Raw genomic sequence first — 20743 nt, forward strand, 5'->3', positions numbered from 1 at the left:
CTGTACTGTACTTTGAACTGATTTAAGGAGCCTCGCAGGAGGGTTTTGCGTGTTGTAGCCATGTAAATACATCACATACCTTCATGTGTGTGTGTCCAGGAGCTGGAGTGTCTTCAGGATCATCTGGAGGACCTGGTGTCTGCCTGCAGGGACGTCGTGGGCAACCTGACCGAGCTGGAGTCAGAGGTCATTCATACATTAATAAAACTGAATTAATTCTCACCTGAGCAGCTGAGGTGTTTATTAAGAGTGTTTCTATGTCTCACAGTTTGAACTGGTCCTCTCTGTCTCACTGTCTTGCCGCAGGACATTCAGATTGACGCTCTGCTCATCAGAGCCTGTGAACCCGTCACTCAGGCCCACTGTCATGTGAGTTCATGCACACAAACAGCCTGCAGCAAAAAGCTAAAAAACATTAGCGAAGTATATTTATGTGTTCACCAGCAATGATTCAAGCTCACTTTGTGCCACAATCAGGACAAAATCAGCACTTGATCAATACTTCCATGTTTTATTTTTGTTTATACAATATCACAAATTTGTGTCAAGAGGATTTACAGTGTGTAGAACAACTCTGTGCTCAGACTGAGGATGTTCCTAGTGATTTATTTCCCTGTCGATTAACCAGACATTTAAATTTAGACTAGCTGACTAATCTGAAAATAAAAAAACACTTGATAATTGATGGAAAATGATGTGATCTTGATAGGGTTGTTCCAGGACTGGTGATTGTTCCAGTCGAGTGTTTATACGCCAGTTTATTCTGACACACAAACTGATACAATAATTTCATTCTTTAGATCAAAAATACTGCTAAACCACACTGGTTTCAGAAGATGTCATCTTTGTTTCACTGGTTTATAATCAAGCATTAGTCAGGGCCGCAGCGCCTGCTGGTGGCGGGTGGCTGCACAACATCTTAGAGGCAACAGTTAACTTGTGTTATACAATAATAGAATATTAATAATTACTTTAACGGACTGTTATTTCTGGTTGCAACTACGTAGAGTAGCAAAGTTTGACTAATTAACTTATTACCCTCAATTCTGATGAAGAAAAACTCTGCAAAATCCTTAAATCCTTAAATTTGTGAAAAAAATGGAAGAAACCTCAGCGTGAGCAACAGAAGAGGGATCCTGCTGCCATGTCGTGTGTGCAGAACACACCAACATCATAAAATTACATTTTTAACTATCAGGATGACAGAATTAAAGATAGATTGTAAATATATGTGAAGAGTTTGGATCTGGGAGGACGTCGAGATGTTTCATTCATATTGTGGGGATGTAATAAAGCAGGGCTTTAGATTTCAGGTGTGTTTACATTTTGTTTCCTTTAATAATGTGTAAATAAATATTGTTTTTAAATGTGTGCAGGATGTGGCAGATAACCAGATCGATACAGGTGATCTGATGGAGTGTTTGGTTCAGAACAAACACCAGAAGGAGATGAACGAGAAGTGTTCAGTCGGCGTCACACACTTCCAGCTGGTCAGTTAACGTCACCATCTTTCTGTCTCTGTGTTAATTTGTTTTTCTAGTTTCACTGTAAGCACTTTTTTTTAATTAAAAGAGTTTTGATATTAACTAATTTGGGAGATAACAAATTCAAATGATCTTCTTACATGTTTCCTATCTTAGCACTTGTCAGAGAGCAGGATATCTGTTTCCATGAGTGTGAAACTATTCATTACAAGATCCAGCAGGTGCTAATGTCCATTTCTTCATGTCTGCGTTCTTCTTTCAGATCCAAATGAAGGATTTCAGGTTCTCCTATAAGTTCAAGATGGCCTGTAAGGAGGACGTCCTCCGCTTGTGTCCAAACATCAAGAAAAAGTGAGTTTCCTTCCTTCCTTTTTTTTTGTCCTGCAAAAACACAAAACACAGAGAGCAGACAGTTAGTTCAAAGTGTTTTCTGCATCCAGTTGATGTGATTTAAAGGGACATTCTGTAATTCACGCGTCCGTCCACATCCATCATCCTGCAGGGTGGATGTTGTCATCTGCCTCAGCACCACGGTGAGGAACGACACGCTGCAGGAGGCCAAGGAGCAGCGGGTCTCACTCAAGTGTCGTAAACAGCTGCGGGTGGAGGAGCTGGAGATGGTAACACACACACACACACACACACACACACACACACACACACCCACACACACACACACACACACACACACACATAAAAAAACACTGACACTCAGGGTGTTTGACTCCAGACGTCCAAGGCTCCTTTAATGTTCCTTTTAATGTGTCTGATGTGTGTTTGTGATTCGAGTATATCATTCTAAAAACATTACTTTTCAGACAGAAATGTTCCTAAATATCGCTGCATGTGTGAATAGTGAAGAACCAGCGGTGCCCACGGGGTTCTCCCAGTAATTTACCAGGAGCTCTGTGGGACAAAAACCTCACAAGACTTTAAAATGTCTTAAAATAAGGTCAGGTGTGAAAACAAGCTTCTACTGTTGAGTTTGCAGGTAAACTTTTTATCTCATGTAACACCATAAAACCATTAGTGAGACCATTAGTGAGAGACTTTGCATAATTTAGTTAATGTCAGCTGCATATAAAAACACACAGTACATATTGTATTCTGTGCTTTAATTTAGATCAGAAACGACATGGTGCACTTTACCTGCAGGGTTAGCTATAGTTTAGACTGGTTGAGTGAAATGATGTAAGACAATGTGGTGATATATTGTGTTTATTGTCAGTGTTCAGTTGTCCTGTTGAGGAGGACATTGAAGTGGACCATAGAGGGAGCCACTTCCTTAAAGTAGTTTTAATTCATTAACTATCAGCAGCGTGACATTAACAGCTGTGAGTTCAAACTTACAGTATAATCCCTCCTTCTCTCTCAGTCTGAGGACATTCGGTTGGAACCGGAGTTGTACGATCCCTGTAAGTCCGACATCAGTCGTCTGTGTCCCAACGTGGCCTTTGGAAACGCTCAGGTGAGAAGCATCAGACACGAGAGAAACTGCGGCCGAAAATATGATGTTGTCAGACATTTTAGACTGTTGTCTCCTCCTCTCCTCAGATGATCGAGTGTCTGAAGGAGCAGAAGAAGCAGCTCAGTCAGCGCTGCCACCAGAGGATCTTCAGGCTGCAGGAGGTGGAGATGACCGACCCCGAGCTCGACTACCAGCTGATGAGGGTCTGCAAGCAGATGATCAAGGTGATGAAGAGCGGTTTAGATAATCCGGTTAAACTGTGAGCTTGTGTCTCAGTTGTAGCGTCGTCATCGAGTTCCCTGATCTCTCTGGCTGTAATAAATCAAAATGATCCTTTAATCTGTTTGGTTGCTGATGGAGTAACAAACTCTCTCCTGCAGCGGTTCTGTACCGAGGCCGACGCCAGGAACGTCCTTCAGTGTCTGAAACAGAACAAGAACAGCGAGCTGATGGATCCCAAATGTAAACAGATGATCACCAAGAGACAGATCACACAGAACACCGGTCAGTGAACAGTCTGGAGTTTACTGATGTCCTGACTCAACATGTTCACATCACTGACACACCTCCTCCTCCTCCTCCTCCTCCTCTTCATCCTCCAGACTACAGGTTGAACCCGGTGTTGAGAAAAGCCTGTCGAGCCGACATCCCAAAGTTCTGCCAGTCGATCCTGAACAAGGCGAGCGAGGACAGCGAGCTGGAGGGTCAGGTCATCGCCTGCCTCAAACTCAAATACGCCGACCAGGTCAGTCCACAACTACATCACACTCACCTTCCTTAAACAGCTGGAGAACACAGTGACATAAAAACACAAACAAACATACAATAAAACTTTAAATAAATAAATATAAAAACTTGAACACAAATGTGGGATGAAGGCCGAGTTCAAAAAAGAAGAATGAAGTCTTAATCACTGTTGGTTGTTGTATTAAATTGTGTGTTTTCTGGCTGGGGTTTGGTTCAGAGGTTGTCTCCAGACTGTGAAGATCAGATCAGAGTTATTCTTCAGGAATCGGCGCTCGACTACAGACTGGACCCACAGCTGCAGATGCACTGCTCAGATGAGGTAAAAACACACACACACACACACACACACACACACACACACACACACACACACACACACACACACACACACACACACACACACACACACACACACACACACACACACACACACACACACAGAAATACACAAAACCCAGCAGTGTATTTCAGATCTCTGGCTGTCTCTGCACCAAACCAACCATTTCCTTTTCTCAGTTTCTTCTTCCTCTCACTCTCATTATTTCCCTGTCTCCTCTTCATTTTTTTTTTCCTGTTTCCTCCTCTCCTCTCCTGCAGATCTCCAGGTTGTGTGCGGAGGAGGCAGCAGCTCAGGAGCAGACCGGTCAGGTGGAGGAGTGTCTGAAAGTCAACTTGCTAAAAATCAAACAAGACGCCTGTAAAAAGGTAAATATTATTTGCTATTATTGCTCTGTCATGTGCACCCATGAAGATCCTGATATACTTTACCTCTTTTAATCAGGGCAGCACACTGTACTGATGCAGCTACACACAGGAAAGGCCCGACTGTACTCCACCTGGACTTCACATCGTTTTCTGTCTACAAACATTGTGCATCAAGATGATTCAACTTGTGGTCTGAATGGATTCGATGCTGGTGCAGAAACTCAGCTTTCTTTGTTGTTCTTTTTGTTTGCAGGAAGTCCTGAACATGCTGAAGGAGAGTAAGGCGGACATCTTTGTGGACCCGGTCCTCCACACGGCCTGCGCTCTGGACCTCAAACACCACTGCGCTGCCATCACACCAGGCAGAGGACGACGTGAGCACCGTCACACAATGTGTTTACATCAGTGCAGAACTTTTCCAGGCTCATAAAGACGGGTCTAGTTTAGGATATGAAAGAATTAAGACTCAGTAGAGGTGATGACTGCTTGTCAGAGAGATTCTCCTCTGTGTGTGTGAATGTCTGAATCTGTTGCTCCCTCTCACCATCCAGAGATGTCGTGTCTGATGGAGGCGTTACAGGACAAGAGAGTTCGTCTGCAGCCGGAGTGTAAGAAAAGACTTCAAGACCGCATCGACATGTGGAGCTACGCTGCCAAAGTGAGTCTTAAAATTGGAGGCACTAAATTAAATATGAGTGATAACCATGTATGTAGATCTTCTTTTGAATTGTTTAGTCTTTATGCCTTATTTCATTTCACACCTTTTGATTATCACTTTTCTACTTCTATATGAGCTGATTAGCTTACACTAAGAAATATATATGGAAATATATGATTTGTTTTCTTGCTAAGAGTTGCTAAGAATAGAAGAGACTGATAACACTCCCATATGTAGGATTAGCTAAAGCCAGATGACGGTTAGCGTGGATTAACAAAAAGGACTTGAAACAAGGGAAGAGTTAACCTGGTGATTGTGGCTAAAACCACAACTTGTTGTTTGGTCTTTGGCATAAGGGTGTTTTGAGCTAAATGCTAACATGCTAATGTTTACCATGTTCACCATCCTATTTAACTGTGGTGGACCAGTAGCCTATCATCGCTAGACAAATTCACAAATGCACATTAGTCTGGGACCTCTCAGTTCATTTTCAACGGGTGCAGACCAAAATGCCGGTGAATGCATTTGGACAGACCTTCTATTAATCACAGCTACGGCACGTGTCTTTGACTTTCAAATCTGGACCGGTGACGCTCATCTGTCGGTCATATCAAACCCACCCTACATTAAATATAAGGGGATGTGATTGGCCCTTCAAGTGCCCGTCAGTTTGTTTGAACAGGAGGGTGACCAGAGGAAATGAAACATGAGCGACGAGTAGAGTGATGGTCAGACAGTTTTATCCATCCCTACAGTCATGCTCGTGGCTAAACAACTGTATTACTTTTCTACATCAGTAACCTCTGGCTCCGTCCTTCAGGTGGCGCCAGCAGAGGGCTTCTCAGACCTCGCAGTGCAGGTGATGACATCACCCTCCAAGAACTACATCCTGCTAATGATCGCACTGAGCGTGTGCGTCCTCTTCCTGGTGGGGCTGCTGTGCGGTCGGATCACCAAGCGAGTGACGAGAGAACTGAAGGACCGGTAGAGGACGAGTGCTCGTAAAAAGACTGACTCCTCGCACCTTCCTCTTCCTCCTCCTCTTCCTCTCCCAGATGCCCGGCCTGTAACCAGCCAACCTGCACAGTGCCAACGCCAGTACCCACATCTGGAACTCCTCTCTTTATTGGCTGCTGCTGAATATTTGCATCAGATGCAAAACGCCCCCCCCCCCCCCTCCCTCCCCCACAACTCTCACAGAAACCTTAAATCTCCATTTGGGCATCTCCAAACGTCGAGAGAGCGCTGACTGACTGTCTGATCGGAGCGTTTCTCCCCGATGATCATGTTTCTCCCAACAGATCTGCTTCTGCCGAGGACTTCGTTTGGGGTCGGATGTGAGGTCGTCCAGCATCTTTAAGTTTCTAAATAAGCGCTGTTCATGAAGTGACTGAGGGCTGCTGCTTCTGAGGTTAGGATTGCTTTCCCCTCGTCGAGTCCTGATGCTTTTTTGTGATATTTAACGGAGACTGGAGCATGTAGAGCAACAGGACTTTGTTTCTTTCTAAGTGACTGCGGCTGCCTGAATCGCACACGGAGCAACTTGAAATCTTGAGGCAAAACTTTGGGGGGTTTGAATTCTGTGATGTTACTGTTGCTTTTAAACATTTTTCTCATCGATCATGAAGTCCCGTCCTCTTCACTCCTCCTGTACAGGATCAAATCCAGCTCGACAGGTACGACTCTCTACATTTGGACCGGTTCAAGTTCTGGATTGTTAAGATTCATCGTGATCTGAATTTTATCCCTGTTCTCTGTTGCCTTTAATGAGCCAACGTCATCTGTCACATAACACACAGAGGCTTCATTTTATAACTGAACAACCTGCCAGTGCACAAACACAAAAGTTTTTTCATTTTATGAGGGAGAAAATGATTGTTAATATGAAGACAGCATTTAAACATGAGCCTGGTGTAAAAACTGTTGGTTTTCTCTGCAGTTTTTTTTTTTTTAAGTCTGGTCATTTGAGTGTCGATGGAATTAAAGAGGTCAAAACGTACTTAAACCTGCACTGAGCTGCTAACCCACTGACATCCTTTCCCTCAGGCCGTATTTACTCTGCAGGCCCAGTTTAAAAGTTTTGGCCCAGGTCTCATTCTTTGAGGTTTGTTTCCACCAACTTTTAAAGTCAGATCCTTCGTGTACACTCAAAACAACCTGCATGTAACCATAGAGGAGATAAACTTAAAACATGAGCCAAAACACCAACTGAAACGGGCACATACTCCCATTTCGAACAGGGTTGGAATTTTTCTCTCTTAAAATTCGCCGGGATTTGGCCAGTTTAGCTCAAAGACAATAGTTAGCTAGCCTGGCGCTGTCAAAATGTATAAATCCTGTATAAAGCGTACCAATTACCACACTGAATCTCATTTGTTTGAATTAAATACAAACAGAAATGTAAAAACATCATGTTGTGATCGTACCGGGAGTTGCGCACTGGATGTATCTTTTGGCTAACAGCTGCTGGGTTCAGTTTGCCGAGGTCCAGATCTTTGAATGCACTGATTTACCGACATCATGACTTGAAACAGGAATCCATTGAGCGCCGCCGAGGAACTAAGGCAGTTGTCAACCCGTGTCCCGGAGCTAAAGAGGAGTAGTAACAATGATAGTGGCTGCTAATTACAAGATAGACGCTGCTATCGAGGCTGTTCTTGACGGTTTGTCTCCTCAGTATTGCGAAACATCAGTTTGTTTTTACTTGACTCCACGCCACTTTTCAAACTACGGCAAAATCAGTTTGGTGGCATGAAAATCGAATACCTCCCCCATGATGTCAGATTGAATATGGAAATGGAGTGTAACGAGTTGACAGTTCAGTCTGACATCAAAAAAACAGTTCAGTGACTTCCTGAAATCTTTCTGGGTCATCACAGCGAGGTTGCCAGGCAACCAGCAGAGACGCTGCTCAGAGGCTCTGGACTCACGGATAAATTGTTGGTTATCAAGAACAGTTTTCACATTCCTGTTTGGATTAAACACATAAGATGTAGATGTATTTTAAGGTTTGACAGAGGCAGGCTAGTCGTTTCCTCCTGATTTCAGGCTTTATGCTAAGCTAAGCTAATCGCCTCCTGGCTCCAGCTCTTACAAAACCACCTGTCCAACACCAAACTGTTTGCTCTGCTGCCCCCGAATGGCCAAAAAAATTATTTATATCAATTTAAAGCAGCTTTAAGCGGTCTTGAGTGCAGTGAGCGGAGCCGATGTGAGGCTCTACAGTCTAGTTTGTGAACATTAGAGAAAAAAAAAAACAACAAAGTGCAGCAGTGAGGTTGATCAGTGGTGACTGAAATAATCTGATCTGTGTGTTTAGATTTAAGTTGAGCGTCTGATTCAGATTTATTTGAAGGTGGAACTGACTAATATCAGATGTACATTAATGTCAAGTTCCATAATACATGTATGTGACACACATGAACAACGAATCTGTACTAGATCACTTTTCCAGGCGACATTTAACTCTGACTAGAGATGCATTAAATAGTAAAGAAAAAGGACATTTACAAATGATGTTTAGCTTCATGCTGACATTACAACAATATCCCAGATAAAAAAAAAAAAAAAATCATCACTCAACATTTTACAGACATTCAAGCCATAAATGTTTTGTTTTTGTTTCAGGCAAATAACTTTAATTGTAAGAGATGCAAACTCTAATTTGCATTTTTAATGTTTTTGATCGATCAATGAATATTTGATTTTGCACTTTAACTTGACGTACGTCACATCTGCGGTGCATTCAATGAGTCTCGTTCATCTCATCCATGTGTAAAAAGAGTTCTAAGAAGTGAATACATCTTTCTTTTAACAGATGTTTTGCAGCTTTTGGTTGTATATTAATATTTGTGAATGATTTAAAAACAGAGGAGGCGATCACACGGATGACGAGTGTGCAGCTTATACACAATATTTTCTGCTCATTTACAAGAGTTGATGCAGCTGAAGTTGCAAAGCATTCGTGAGCACATTATCGAAGGACACCTGAGAGCCGATCGATGGTCTGACAGAAACCAACAGCTGGCTGCTTTCAGCTTTTCTAAATGATCTTTATGTTCCTGTGTGTGTCTGTGGAGGATTTAACAGGAAATAAAGAAAATATCATAACCAGTTTTGTACGTAAGTCTCTACGTGTACGAACTTTATCAGTGTGCAGTTTGTTTCCTTTCACATTATGCCATGTAATATGAAGACGTAACAGATTTATCATTGTGAGATTTGATTTTGCTGTACAGATAAAAATTTGTCAATTTAATAAAACTGTCTGCAGATTTTCATATCTTTGGCTCAACCTGAGTCTTTTTAAGTATCGATGTCCTGGAATTTTACTTGTTTTTGTAATACAGCAGGATAAAAACAACTGATATTTTTGTCCTGCTGAATTAAAAAAAAAACTTTAAGAGGGTCTTAAAATAATAACAATAAAAAATGTTCTCAGTCTAAAGCAAACTAGTCCAACAGCTGTGGACTAAATTATTTCTCTGTGATGTTTTTAGCTTTCATTTAACCAAGATGGTCTTTTGAGATTCAAAACAGTCCTGAACACAAAATATTACTGTTCCTGTTGTCTCTCCACTGTCGACCATCGTGCCCAAATAATAACTACTAATTAACTTTTTCTTTAAACGTCTGCTGTGAAAAGTGTTTTATAGCGTTGCTCTGGATCGTGCAGGTGAACCTGATAAGTTTCACTGAGCGTCTGATTCACTGCGTCTTCAAGAATTCACCTCCTGATGAGAAACACCGCCGTGTTTCCACCAGATGGCGCTACTGTCTTCATACCAAAACACCATCTGCTGACTCACCTCAACACACACACACACACACACACACACACACACACACACACACACAAATAAGTAATTAATAAATCACAAAAGTAACACTTGGTTCTGAGCTACTGAAGAACCCTCAGTTCTAATCACTGAAGAACGTTGTGGGATGTGACTGATAACCCTAGTGATAACCCTTTTCCACCAACATGGAACTGGTTCCGTTCTAGTTTCTGTTGCCAATTTTGAATCATTCAGAGCATTTTGACTAAAAATAAATTGATTCAGAACCTGAAAAAAAAGGAATTTTTCCCACCTGGACCAAAAAACATAGCATAGCAACAGCGTTTTCCTTGACATGAAGTGAGAGCTTTAGTGGACCTGTCGTGTCCTACAGGTCGTTGTGCATTGTGCCACACCCTCCGTTAATGACAGATCTTTGATTACATTGGTTCTGCACAAAACTGGTGGAAACATGGGCTGGTTCTCTAGATAGCACCAAAGTTATGCTCCTTCGAAGCTCCTTATCTGGAAGGAATGGAACCGGTTCTAGAACCAGAGCTAAAAATGGTAGAAAAGGTGAATGAGTGAACCTTGAGTTCTGAATATTTAACACAAGTGAAACATCATCGCCGCTCTTCCAGTCATACTGTGTCCTGCAACAACGTTTTCTGATAAAATCAGTTCCACTAAACACCTGATACGAGTTCCTGATCAAAAGGTATGGAGTTGCAAAGTGGGAAATATAACTGGGGTAAATGTAGGTCTGAACAACCAACTGAAATATTATCGAAGGTAAAGTGTGTCATAACATGAAGCCTACAAATCATACTCACCAGAAATAAGGGAGCGAGCTTGTTTGGTGTGGACCTCAGCAAAAATCAAATGTCCATCATTTTTATATATTCTTTTTTCAGTGAAAATGAAATGCAAAAATTACCAGTTCCCACTAAAAGTGGACTCACGTTGCAATATCTGTCAAAACAGTCACAATACGATTTTTTTGCAGATCATTCAGCCCTGTGAAAATGTATTTACTCCACATGCTTGCAGGATACTATATTAATTCCAACTATATGAAAGCAATATGAAGAAAAAGGACAGTCTGTAAAACTTTCAACTGCAGAAAGCTCTTTATTGTTGCTTCCCACTTTCTGTGCTGAACATATTACAGTTTCGGAAAGGAAAGGAAAGAATCAAAAGGAGAAGCACGGTAGCGTTAATTTCTCTATTATCTCTCTTATTATTTGGACGTCTACACGGGTTAGCTGCAGATCAGCAGGACAGAGGAGGCTCCCTCACACACAAACCACAAACTTAAACATGAAAACCCAAAACCGAACAAAATATGATCACTGATTTTAGATGTTCGAGGTGCGTGTGCTTCCTGATCGCAGCACGGCGACGCAAACGAGCAACAAACCACCTTCCACAGGTTAAAAGACCCAAATCTAACAGTCAACTTTACTCTCTCCACCTTAGTCAGTCCAAAATGAAGAAGGATCCCTAAATTAAAGAGGAAAATAAATTAGAAAGTAAATAAGTTGACTGTAAAAATGCTATTCTTAAAAAAAATTCAAAGGAACAGGTAGCAACATTTTAACCGTCCATAATCAAAATCAGTTGACTTAATATAAACGTACAGCTATCACATAAAAAAATCAAAAAGGAAAGAAAGTGAATTCAGTGTCACACCTAAAAAAATCTACAAAATCACTGAAGCATACCGATGTCGAGCTAAATGAGCAGAGGGGGGAGGGGCATGAAAGGTTTACAGCCAATCAAGTGCTGCCTGCGCAGTCAACATTAAAACATTTTAAAGTCCAGGTAACAGGAGTTCTACTGGTTTCCACTGGGTTCAGACTGGAGGTCATCAGCAGGTCGTCACCCAGCAGGTGGCTGTAATTCCTCCGTCAGACAGCAGGGCGGCGGTGTAACATCTCTGGCCTCATTGACTAAGGCACTGACAGTCTTTCACTGGGTTTTTTTAAGCAACCACCACAGCTGAAGGGAGGATGATGAAGAGGAGCCTCCAGCTGCAGGTCTTCTGATGGCCACTAGATCCAAGACTGAAATCTACTGAAAAAGATCCCAACACCTCTAAAAAAAAAAAAATTTAAAATGGATAACTTTCTCCTAAAAGACTTCATTTCTCTTAATGAGTTGATTTATTTAAAGATGAGAATACCAAAGCTTAAAAAAAATTAGGAAATACGCTCATTCACTTTTTGGCTGAGAGTTAGACGAGAAGATCAATGTGTCTCCAATGTCTCATACAGCCAGCAGTCGGTTAGCTTAGCATAAACACTGGAAACAGCTAGCCTGGCCCGGTCCAAAGATAACGAACTCTGCCACCTGACCATTCTCAGTACTGTCATCTTTAACTATTAGCTATTACACTGTTATCTTTACTCATTGCCATTAGCGTTGCAGTGGACAGCTCACTCTAAAATAAAAAAAATAATAAAAATCCTCGCCTGAATTTATCCATCTAGGTTATTTCAGTATGACTTGCTGGATTTTGGAGATATCGACCGTAGAAATGTCTGTCTTCTCGCGAACATCACTTTATGGCAGTGGACACTCAAAAAAACCCTACAGCAATGTCTCTTTCCATTAATCATGACCTGGTTTGTTGTCAGCAGTTTCATGTAGGATCTATTTTCTTTCTACCAAACTACACCCACCAACTGTATTGTGCTGCTTGGATGTTGCATTTAACCTATACGTTTAAGTTTTTATGCACACAATCTTTAACTTTAACAAAAGATTTTTAAAGCACTTGTAGAATCAAACTGTGCCCTGTTGATTTGCATTTCTGTGACCTGTTATAACGCACTGAGCCGAGTAGCACCGGAGATGGTCCGTCTCCACAGTCGGGTCAAAGCGGGTCCGACCAACCTCAAAGTAGTTTAGTTTCTCTCCTACATTTGTACTTACAGGTATCTGCTTTATTTTATTTTTTTTGTTTTATGTTCGCTTTGAGCTGATAGGAGTCACTTTAAACTACTGCTGATGAAAAGCCAACATTTCCTGATTTTGCTGCATCATAATAAAAACTTTTAAATTTAAGGGGATTTTATTGCCAAGCAAATTCTAAGAAATTAAATGTGTTTATCCACACTATCAGAACCGGGTTGCTTGGAATAGGTCCTCCCACTTCCTAACTCTATAATGTAATTACTTCATATGTATGCAGGGCACTATATATTAATACTGTCAGACAAAGCAAGACAAAAGACAGTCTGTCAAACTTCCAGTCTTTATGCTAACCAGTTGCTGGCAAGACTCTGCAGGAAAGTGCTAATAATCGTATTCCCCAAAATGTCAAACTATGTTTGTTCATTTGATTGACAGATGTTTCAGCCAATCACAATCAGCCGTGGTGGTTGCTCATTGCTGCTCCACCCAGTCTTTGTCCTTTTTGATTAAATGTAGATTATCTGACTCTAGTGACGATGGCAGCGAGCAGAAAACCAAAATCCAGAGTTTGATAAAACGTCCTGTCAGATTTTACATCCATGTTTTCCTAAAGTCAGTTCTTGTTGGCGGGACTCCGGAGACTTCTCCTCGCCTGTAAAGCTTCTTTCAAACAACAATGTCGTTGACCTCCGGCTGTGTAAACAGCCTTTCACAACCAGTGGCCTTTTCCACTGGCTGCTTTTCAAAAACGTAGCTCAAACAACAGAAAAAAAAAACAAAACAAAACTCAGTGACGAGTTTTACAGTCAGTAACCAGAAACTGTCTGGTTTCACAGAGGGCGTGTCTACATGTCAGCACTAATAGCTTTTGATTGGTCCTGGCATCTTGAGTGTAGGTGTACCATTGGCTGGGTGATCAGAGTGGGCGGGCCATCAGGAGGCAATCGCCTGGACGTAGTTGGCGGGGTAGAGGCCAACCTGGCCGCTGTTCAGCTGTCCTTTACACCAGCCCTGCTCATCCTCCTCTCCCAACTTCAGCAGCTCCTCACCTGCAAGGAACACGAAGCAAAGTCAGTTCAGTTCAGCGTTTCATGTACAAACATTTATTTATAATACAGATGATCAAAAGTGGAGGAGAAGAGGCCAACTGTCCCAGTTTATCAGACATCTGGTCCTGGTTCAGTCTAAGCAGAGCTGAGCTTGGCTAAGCTTTTCCAAACTGAGGTCTCTCCCTCTGTGGTCCCTTCAGGTCCCATTAACTCTGTGTCCCTCTAAACCCCCACGAGACAAGACCTCCTGCAGAGGACGGACTAAATCTCTATGGAGTCACCCTGATTAACCACGGCCAACCTGGGCAACGTTACCTCCTGCTGAACAGCGAGTCACCGTCCAGACCTGAGAGAATTATCACCAACTCTGCAGCTCCACAGAGCTTCTAGCCTCTTTTCACTTGTTTTTTTTCCTCATTTACTAATTTCTTTATCATAAGGACAACTCACTTAAATCAAAATTTCTGTAAATGAGCTGGAATTAGCCAGCTGCCTAACCTAACTTAATTGTTCCACTGGGACAGAACGTTTGTTTTCGTCTCTCCTAATAAAACGATAAATGCACTAACATCAGTCCTTGTAGTTCCTAACCCTATGATGCTTTAGGTGGATTCTGGGTGTGACTTCTATGTTTCCTTCCTTCCTAATGGAGAATATAGGAACAACTATCAGATAACACATTAAAAAAAATAAGTCACACAATAACACAAACTAACCAACAGAGGCAGCAAGTATCTTCTTCTACCTAAGTTACCTTGTTCCTTTTTCCACCTTGTTTTTTTTATCAGAGGAGTCTAGTTTGTTTGTGAGAGAATGATATAACAACTGTTGGAAAGGGCTGTTTGATGGTAAAGAAAAGCAGGCAAAATATTCTAAATATCTTACATCAATATCTTAAACTGATGTAGATTTTTAAGTGGCTAAAACATATTTTTTGCAGACTCCACCCACAGTAGTACATTGGGGGCATGGTGATCACCATCAGCTGGAGGTAAAACACAGAACATGGATAAGAACTTCATTCAACCTCACTTTAAATAATCAGAACTATCCCTTTAAGTGCAGTGCATCTGACTAGTCTGCCTTGGTGGAGCACAGATTTTGGAAGTCTTCAGATCAACAAGAATAAAGAAGGAGCCATTTAAAACAGCAAATTTCACCAAAATGCTTAAAGTTTGCAGCTGAGTGTGGAGTTACTCTTTAAATGTACAAAAATATAGGAATAATGATCTTCTCAGTGTAAAAATACACAAAACACACAAAGAAACTGGTGATTATACTCTTTGTCATGAAGATCAGTTGATAAAAGAAATCATCTGCACTGAAAAGAAAACCAAATCTTTGTACTGTACTGTAAACAGTACATGTGAAAACAGTGAATACAGTCTATCTAATGAGTTATGCATCAAACAACAAATTACACTGATAATCTGAAGTATTTTATCTCATTCTGTGTTTTCATGAACTGTATTTCACTTTATTACTTTTTGTTTTAAACACTTCAGACCAACAGTGTTGTTGTTAAAAGTCATTTTAAAATAAAAGTGACTTTACTTAACTTACCTGACAGTCGAGCGACTGATACAAATGTTGGATTATTCTGATAATCCTTCAAGTTACGATCAAACACACATTCTTGATATTCAGACAGAACGTCCAAACATCCAGAGTTCTTGGTGAGACGGGTTACATATTTAATCAAGTTGAGTTTTTAATTTTCAACTAACAGAGCAAAACTACAAAAGCAAGTTATTCCATCAAAATAAAAGCATCAATCCTCTGACTATCTGTTCTGATTCATCTGGAGCTGCAGTCAAAATGCTTTTATTTCCAAACACGACTCATGAGCAGCCTGAGATGATCTCAACCTGCTCACATCTGTCACAGCTGCACACATCATGCAGAGAGGCGCAGCAGAAAGACACACCTCTCATGTTATCAGAGATTTTTCATCACAACTTTTGCAGTAATGATCCAATTTAAGTCACAGAAGACATATATTTTTACATAACTGCATGAGTATAATTATAGAGAATTCTAGATAAAAAGTTTAACATTTGTTCCATTTTAAGAAGTTGCTTTGTTCGTTTCTTGATCTAAACACAGATGGCAACCAAACGAAGAAGCAGCTCTTCTCAATTTCCAGCTACTATTTTAAAAACCCAACTTTAATTAATCTGCTGAAGCTGCAGAGTTTCTCTAAGTTTTACTTCTATTTATTTCTTTTTAACATGTAACAAAAGCTGAGAAGTTTCTGTGACTCAGATGGATTCATTAATTAAACATTCATGAACTTTCAGCGAGCAGCTCGACAAGTCACAGCAGTGACCGACATGCAGACTGAGGTAAGATGTAATAGGTGAGTTTTATGGGTGTGTCCCCACTACATTACAGTCTTACTGCATTTGATCATCAGTCCTCATGTCTGAAACAATGTGTCTGACATGAGTGTGTGTGAATGTGTTAAAACGAAGCATCACAGGTGAACAAAAAGGAAAAAAAACATTTTCCAGCTCTGAAATATAAACTCTTTAATGTATATGTTTTTTTTTTTGTATTTCTAAAAGCTGTAATTTCATAAAAATGTGCAAATCGCTTAAAATAAAGGATCTGTTTTGCTCATTTTATGAAACAACAGCAGTTATAAAACTAAAACCAACCGATCAAACCAAAAATCATTGTTCTCCCCTGTGATGCCTCTCCTCTATAAGCATTAGTACGTGTTAATACCTGCTTTAAAGCTGAGCTCATCGGCCTCCTGGCCCGTGTAATCATAGAGCGCTCGGACTGGCACCCCCTCTACCTGATCCTCCTCGTCCTCTGCCTCCCCCACGCCGTTCACCGCCAGCACCTTCTTAGGGCTCTCATCATCTGACCAGTCTGACGAATAATCTTTACCCCTGAGAGGAGACGGGACAGAGACACAGAGAGTCAGACTCAAACACACAAACAATCTAAAATGTCCACCTGCCAACAACAACAACAACAACAACAACATACAGGTTATGTTTCATGAAAATCATGCTGTTCCTCTGTTACACCTGAAGCACCTGAATGCAGCATCATGAGTTACAGAAAAATACAATCATTGTCCAACAGTGAAAAATCCCTTTACCATGCTCATTAATCAAAATTACTTAGACAGTAAACTGATTATTGACAATGGCGGATGTCATCTTGGATCATTTGGGAAACACTGATTGACATTTTTCACCGTCTTCTGGCATTTTAAAACAAACAACTATTATTCAATTAATCAATATAACAACTGACTAATTAATCAACTATAAAATCTTTAGAAAGTTTATTTTGAAATATACTGTATGTTCTTTTTAAGCACAAAATACCATCAAGTTAAATTAGGCTAAATAAAAAGTTGCAGCTTTGATCTCAGGTTTCCTCAGCTGTATTTGGCTGCAGTTTGATTCTCTCTGTTTTTAGCTTTTTATCTCCTCAGGTTATTCCACATCACACGTATCCCTTCAGACTCAATGTGCTCCAACTGAGATGTTATAAATTTAACTAAGAGAAGGTCTGTAGTTACGTCACATGTTGCCTGGCAACCACAGCTGTCGTCATCATGGACGTCCAGCGGAGTGTGTGAAAATGTCTGAGAGAGGTGGAGGTTCAGGTTGAGACGAGTCAGACACCACACAGAGTTTATGGAACAACAGTGAGCTCATGGAGGGAGACGAGTCTCAGTTTGGAAACCAGCTCAAAGTGAACAAGCAGGAAGCTACAAAAAGATGGCTGCACCCCCCCCCCCCCACACACACACACACACACACACACACTTTATTAGTGTGTGTCAGTTTTAAATGAAGAATGTAGCAGGTATGTAACTATTAAACTTATATTGTATTTTTGTATATATTTGACTACAAACTTACTGATTCTTGAACAATGTTTCCCTTCAAAGTAAAAACGGTATCATTTCGGTCTTTAAAATTATTATTTATTATTTATCATTTACCACGATGTAACATCGCCAAACTAGCTGCAGACGACAACAGTTATCTGCATCTCAACAGGAAAATTAGCATTAGCACATTTGCTAGCCTTTTTGAATGCCAGCACTTTTCTTTAGAAAACCAGCACAGCCTGCCATAGCAATGCCTCTCAGGAGTCCACATTTTCTTGGGCGGGACACGGGATTCTCATGAGACAGGAGTCAATGTCACTGTTCATCATGGGACTGGGACAAGAAAGAAGAAGCCAACTATATCCAGCCCCCAAATAGTTGCTTCATTCAGCACTCTGATTTACTGTTGTACACCCGACACAAAAATAACTCTCTTTGTAATCGTAAAAGACCTGCAGCACAGAGCACAGATTTAAAAGAGGGGGACATTATTATTATTATTTTTTGGTTGAGTTTAATGTGTCAGCTTTCTGTCTCATCTATAAGAGAAAACTGCTGTTCTCCAAGGACACACAAACTCAGCTTACTATAACTTGACACGTCCATCCTTATGATGGTTTTGCAGTGTTTCTTTTTTTGCCGTGTGTTTAAGTGTCTCCTGAGAGAGAACAACAAACACCAGTGCCTTTTTTTAGTTGAGGACAGAATGGTGGTGTGTCTGTGAAGCATCATCAGCAGCGGACATAAAGACATGATGGGATAAAAGAGAGAAGTAAAGTTGGTGACTTACAGACAAATATCTGCTGCTTTTGAGGAAACTTTCTGCTTGGGGACTGTGAACATTGGCTAAATATGGTAGCACACACACACACAGCTTTCTAGCTACTAATTAGAGTGTGTTATGCACAGGATGTTCAGTCCTCAGGGTGACTACAAGGTAACAAACTAAACTACCTGCTGCCTCTACAACTGTCTCTGACTCACAAACACACAGAATCCGGTCCTATAATTAAAGACAGTAACGATGATGATGATGATAATTTGTCTGCAGAAGACGCAGAGACATTTCCTCCTACCTGCCGGTGTCCAGGGTGATGGGGCTCGGCGGGACGTCATCTCCACCTGAGGAGACGATGTTGGTGAGGGTGACCACGTTGTCCTCAGAGTGCGCGCTGCGCTCCTTCCGGCTGATGGAGCGACTTGCGTCTGGAGACCACTCCTGCACACACACACACACACACACACACACACACACACACACGGTTTAGAAATGGAGTTTGATTTGATCACATTAAAGTAAGACTACATGCTTTTAAATTTACCTCTTAGAGATGAAAAGTTAAATTCATAAAATTTTAGTTAATTTTTTACTTTTTCAAAAAAACTGATTTGGTTCTGGTTCTGCAAACTGGAAACTGCACTTGGCCACATCTAGATTTGTATAATACTGTGATTAACTGTGCAGCCCCATTTTTCAGTATTTTGATAATGAAAATAAAGTTACATGCAGGCTGTGTCAGAATTAATTTAACCACTTGACCAGACCACATTCAGCACAGGCTTGTGGACGTTAACCTGCAAGGAGAGCAGGCTGCTGGTGCTGGCAATGCTAATGTTAGCAGCGGAAGATGCTGTGATCGGTCTGAAAAAATAACGCATTTAACGTGTTGCCGTCATGTTTTGTAGGGTAACATGCAATGCTCCTAATGCACCATGCAAAGTTCCTCAGATTTATACATGGGATTTGTTTACTGAAGAATTTACAATGGCTTTTGGACAATATTTAACCTTACTGATTCATAGATTGTGCTAAATCATTACTGTTTCCTGAATGTTGTCCTACTTTTAGACCAGTCAATTAGCGTAAATTAAAATTAATTTGATGGGGAAATTAGTCATCAGGAACATCCCTAATCAGTACAAATTAATTTGCACTTCTATGGAGAACTGAAGCATTTTTTAATCGAGAAAATAATAAAATGTGTGGTTATTAGTGAATTGACAATACAGAAATTTATAAAAACAAACAAAAACAGCTGTGATGAATATCTCATAAAAAACTTCAACAACGTTTAGTGGAACTGAATGAGATTTGAGATTTAACCGACTATAATGCAGTGTTTTATATCATACAGAAAGTTTTAGGAAGTTGTAGCTAAGAGATTAAAGTAAATGTGCTTTTTGTGTCTTCGTGGCCATTTAATGAACGCCCTCGCCCTGTGGTGGATAATCAATGACTCTATCGGATCACACCCAGACAAAAACAAACACAGACACACTTTGGCCATAATAACAGGGTGCTGACAGAAGTAGGTGGCTGAGGATACAGTTACTGGTATTTACTGTCTCAGTGGAGCACAGGACAACCTCCAAACTATCAGCACTTCAGGAGGCAAGTCTCTCTGTGTGTGTGTGTGTGTGTGTGTGTGTGTGTGTGTGTAAAATATCCTCACAGTTTTAGAATCATCACCACACATACACAGACTGCATCTCTCAAAAATGGGGGGTTGCGTTTTATTGCTCCTCACTCCTCAAAAGCCTTAAATATTGAGTTAGGGGTGGATACAGTCAATAGAAAGTCCTCACAAGTACAGAAGAGTGTGTGTGTGTTGGGACAATGGCTCTCTGTTTGCGTGTCAGCAGCGCTGTGGGAACGCCAGGAGATTCCTCAGAGGACAGAGGAGATTCATTTCTTTCTGCCAACGTCTCTTTCTTCTTATTTTTCAATCCTGGAAAAACTGTGGAAGCTAAATGGAGCTCACTTTGTCGCTACAGGAGGGACTCTCACTGTTTATGTCACTGGAAAATATATGAAGAAGCTTCCAAAAGCCAAATCTCCTCACACGTAAAGAAAATCTCATGTATTTGTTAACTGTCAGACTCTTAACATACTTACTTCCTGATCTTTACATGTGAGTCTGAAACCAAATGCTCACCTGACTTCATGACAAAAACAGCTGAATTATCCTTTAAGCCTTTTGGGCTATACTGAACTTCTAATTTTACAATAATTATACAGAATGGGCCTCACCTTCTCACACGCTAACATTATGCATACAGTATGTTGTGTTCC

The 20743-nt window shown here is 40.9% G+C and overlaps 2 protein-coding genes across 3 annotated transcripts in view; one reads left to right on the plus strand and one right to left on the minus strand.

Annotated features, from left to right (window-relative positions):
* Positions 1 to 6982, plus strand: part of LOC146332552 (Golgi apparatus protein 1-like) — a 31327-nt gene extending 24345 nt beyond the window's left edge. For both annotated transcript variants that reach the window (XM_084729062.1, XM_084729141.1), the window contains 14 exons: positions 100 to 186; positions 307 to 369; positions 1377 to 1490; positions 1747 to 1835; positions 1987 to 2104; positions 2860 to 2952; positions 3039 to 3176; positions 3333 to 3456; positions 3555 to 3697; positions 3917 to 4018; positions 4297 to 4404; positions 4658 to 4778; positions 4956 to 5062; positions 5883 to 6982. In XM_084729062.1, coding sequence (XP_084585188.1) covers positions 100 to 186; positions 307 to 369; positions 1377 to 1490; positions 1747 to 1835; positions 1987 to 2104; positions 2860 to 2952; positions 3039 to 3176; positions 3333 to 3456; positions 3555 to 3697; positions 3917 to 4018; positions 4297 to 4404; positions 4658 to 4778; positions 4956 to 5062; positions 5883 to 6050 — 1575 coding nt within the window. In that variant the 3' untranslated portion in view covers positions 6051 to 6982. The remainder of the gene's footprint in view (positions 1 to 99; positions 187 to 306; positions 370 to 1376; positions 1491 to 1746; positions 1836 to 1986; positions 2105 to 2859; positions 2953 to 3038; positions 3177 to 3332; positions 3457 to 3554; positions 3698 to 3916; positions 4019 to 4296; positions 4405 to 4657; positions 4779 to 4955; positions 5063 to 5882) is intronic.
* A 6260-nt stretch (positions 6983 to 13242) lies between these two features.
* Positions 13243 to 20743, minus strand: part of pacsin3 (protein kinase C and casein kinase substrate in neurons 3) — a 46342-nt gene continuing 38841 nt past the window's right edge. Inside the window, exons 8-10 of the mRNA XM_084729378.1 lie at positions 18747 to 18889; positions 16539 to 16708; positions 13243 to 13808 (exon numbers count right to left, since the gene is read on the minus strand). Of these exons, the coding sequence (XP_084585504.1) occupies positions 13693 to 13808; positions 16539 to 16708; positions 18747 to 18889 (429 nt within the window). The 3' untranslated portion in view covers positions 13243 to 13692. The remainder of the gene's footprint in view (positions 13809 to 16538; positions 16709 to 18746; positions 18890 to 20743) is intronic.

The sequence above is a fragment of the Lutjanus erythropterus genome, chromosome 1 (genome assembly GCF_056507025.1).
Source record: "Lutjanus erythropterus isolate fLutEry1 chromosome 1, fLutEry1.hap2, whole genome shotgun sequence".
In the NCBI taxonomy this organism is placed as follows: domain Eukaryota; kingdom Metazoa; phylum Chordata; class Actinopteri; order Lutjaniformes; family Lutjanidae; genus Lutjanus; species Lutjanus erythropterus.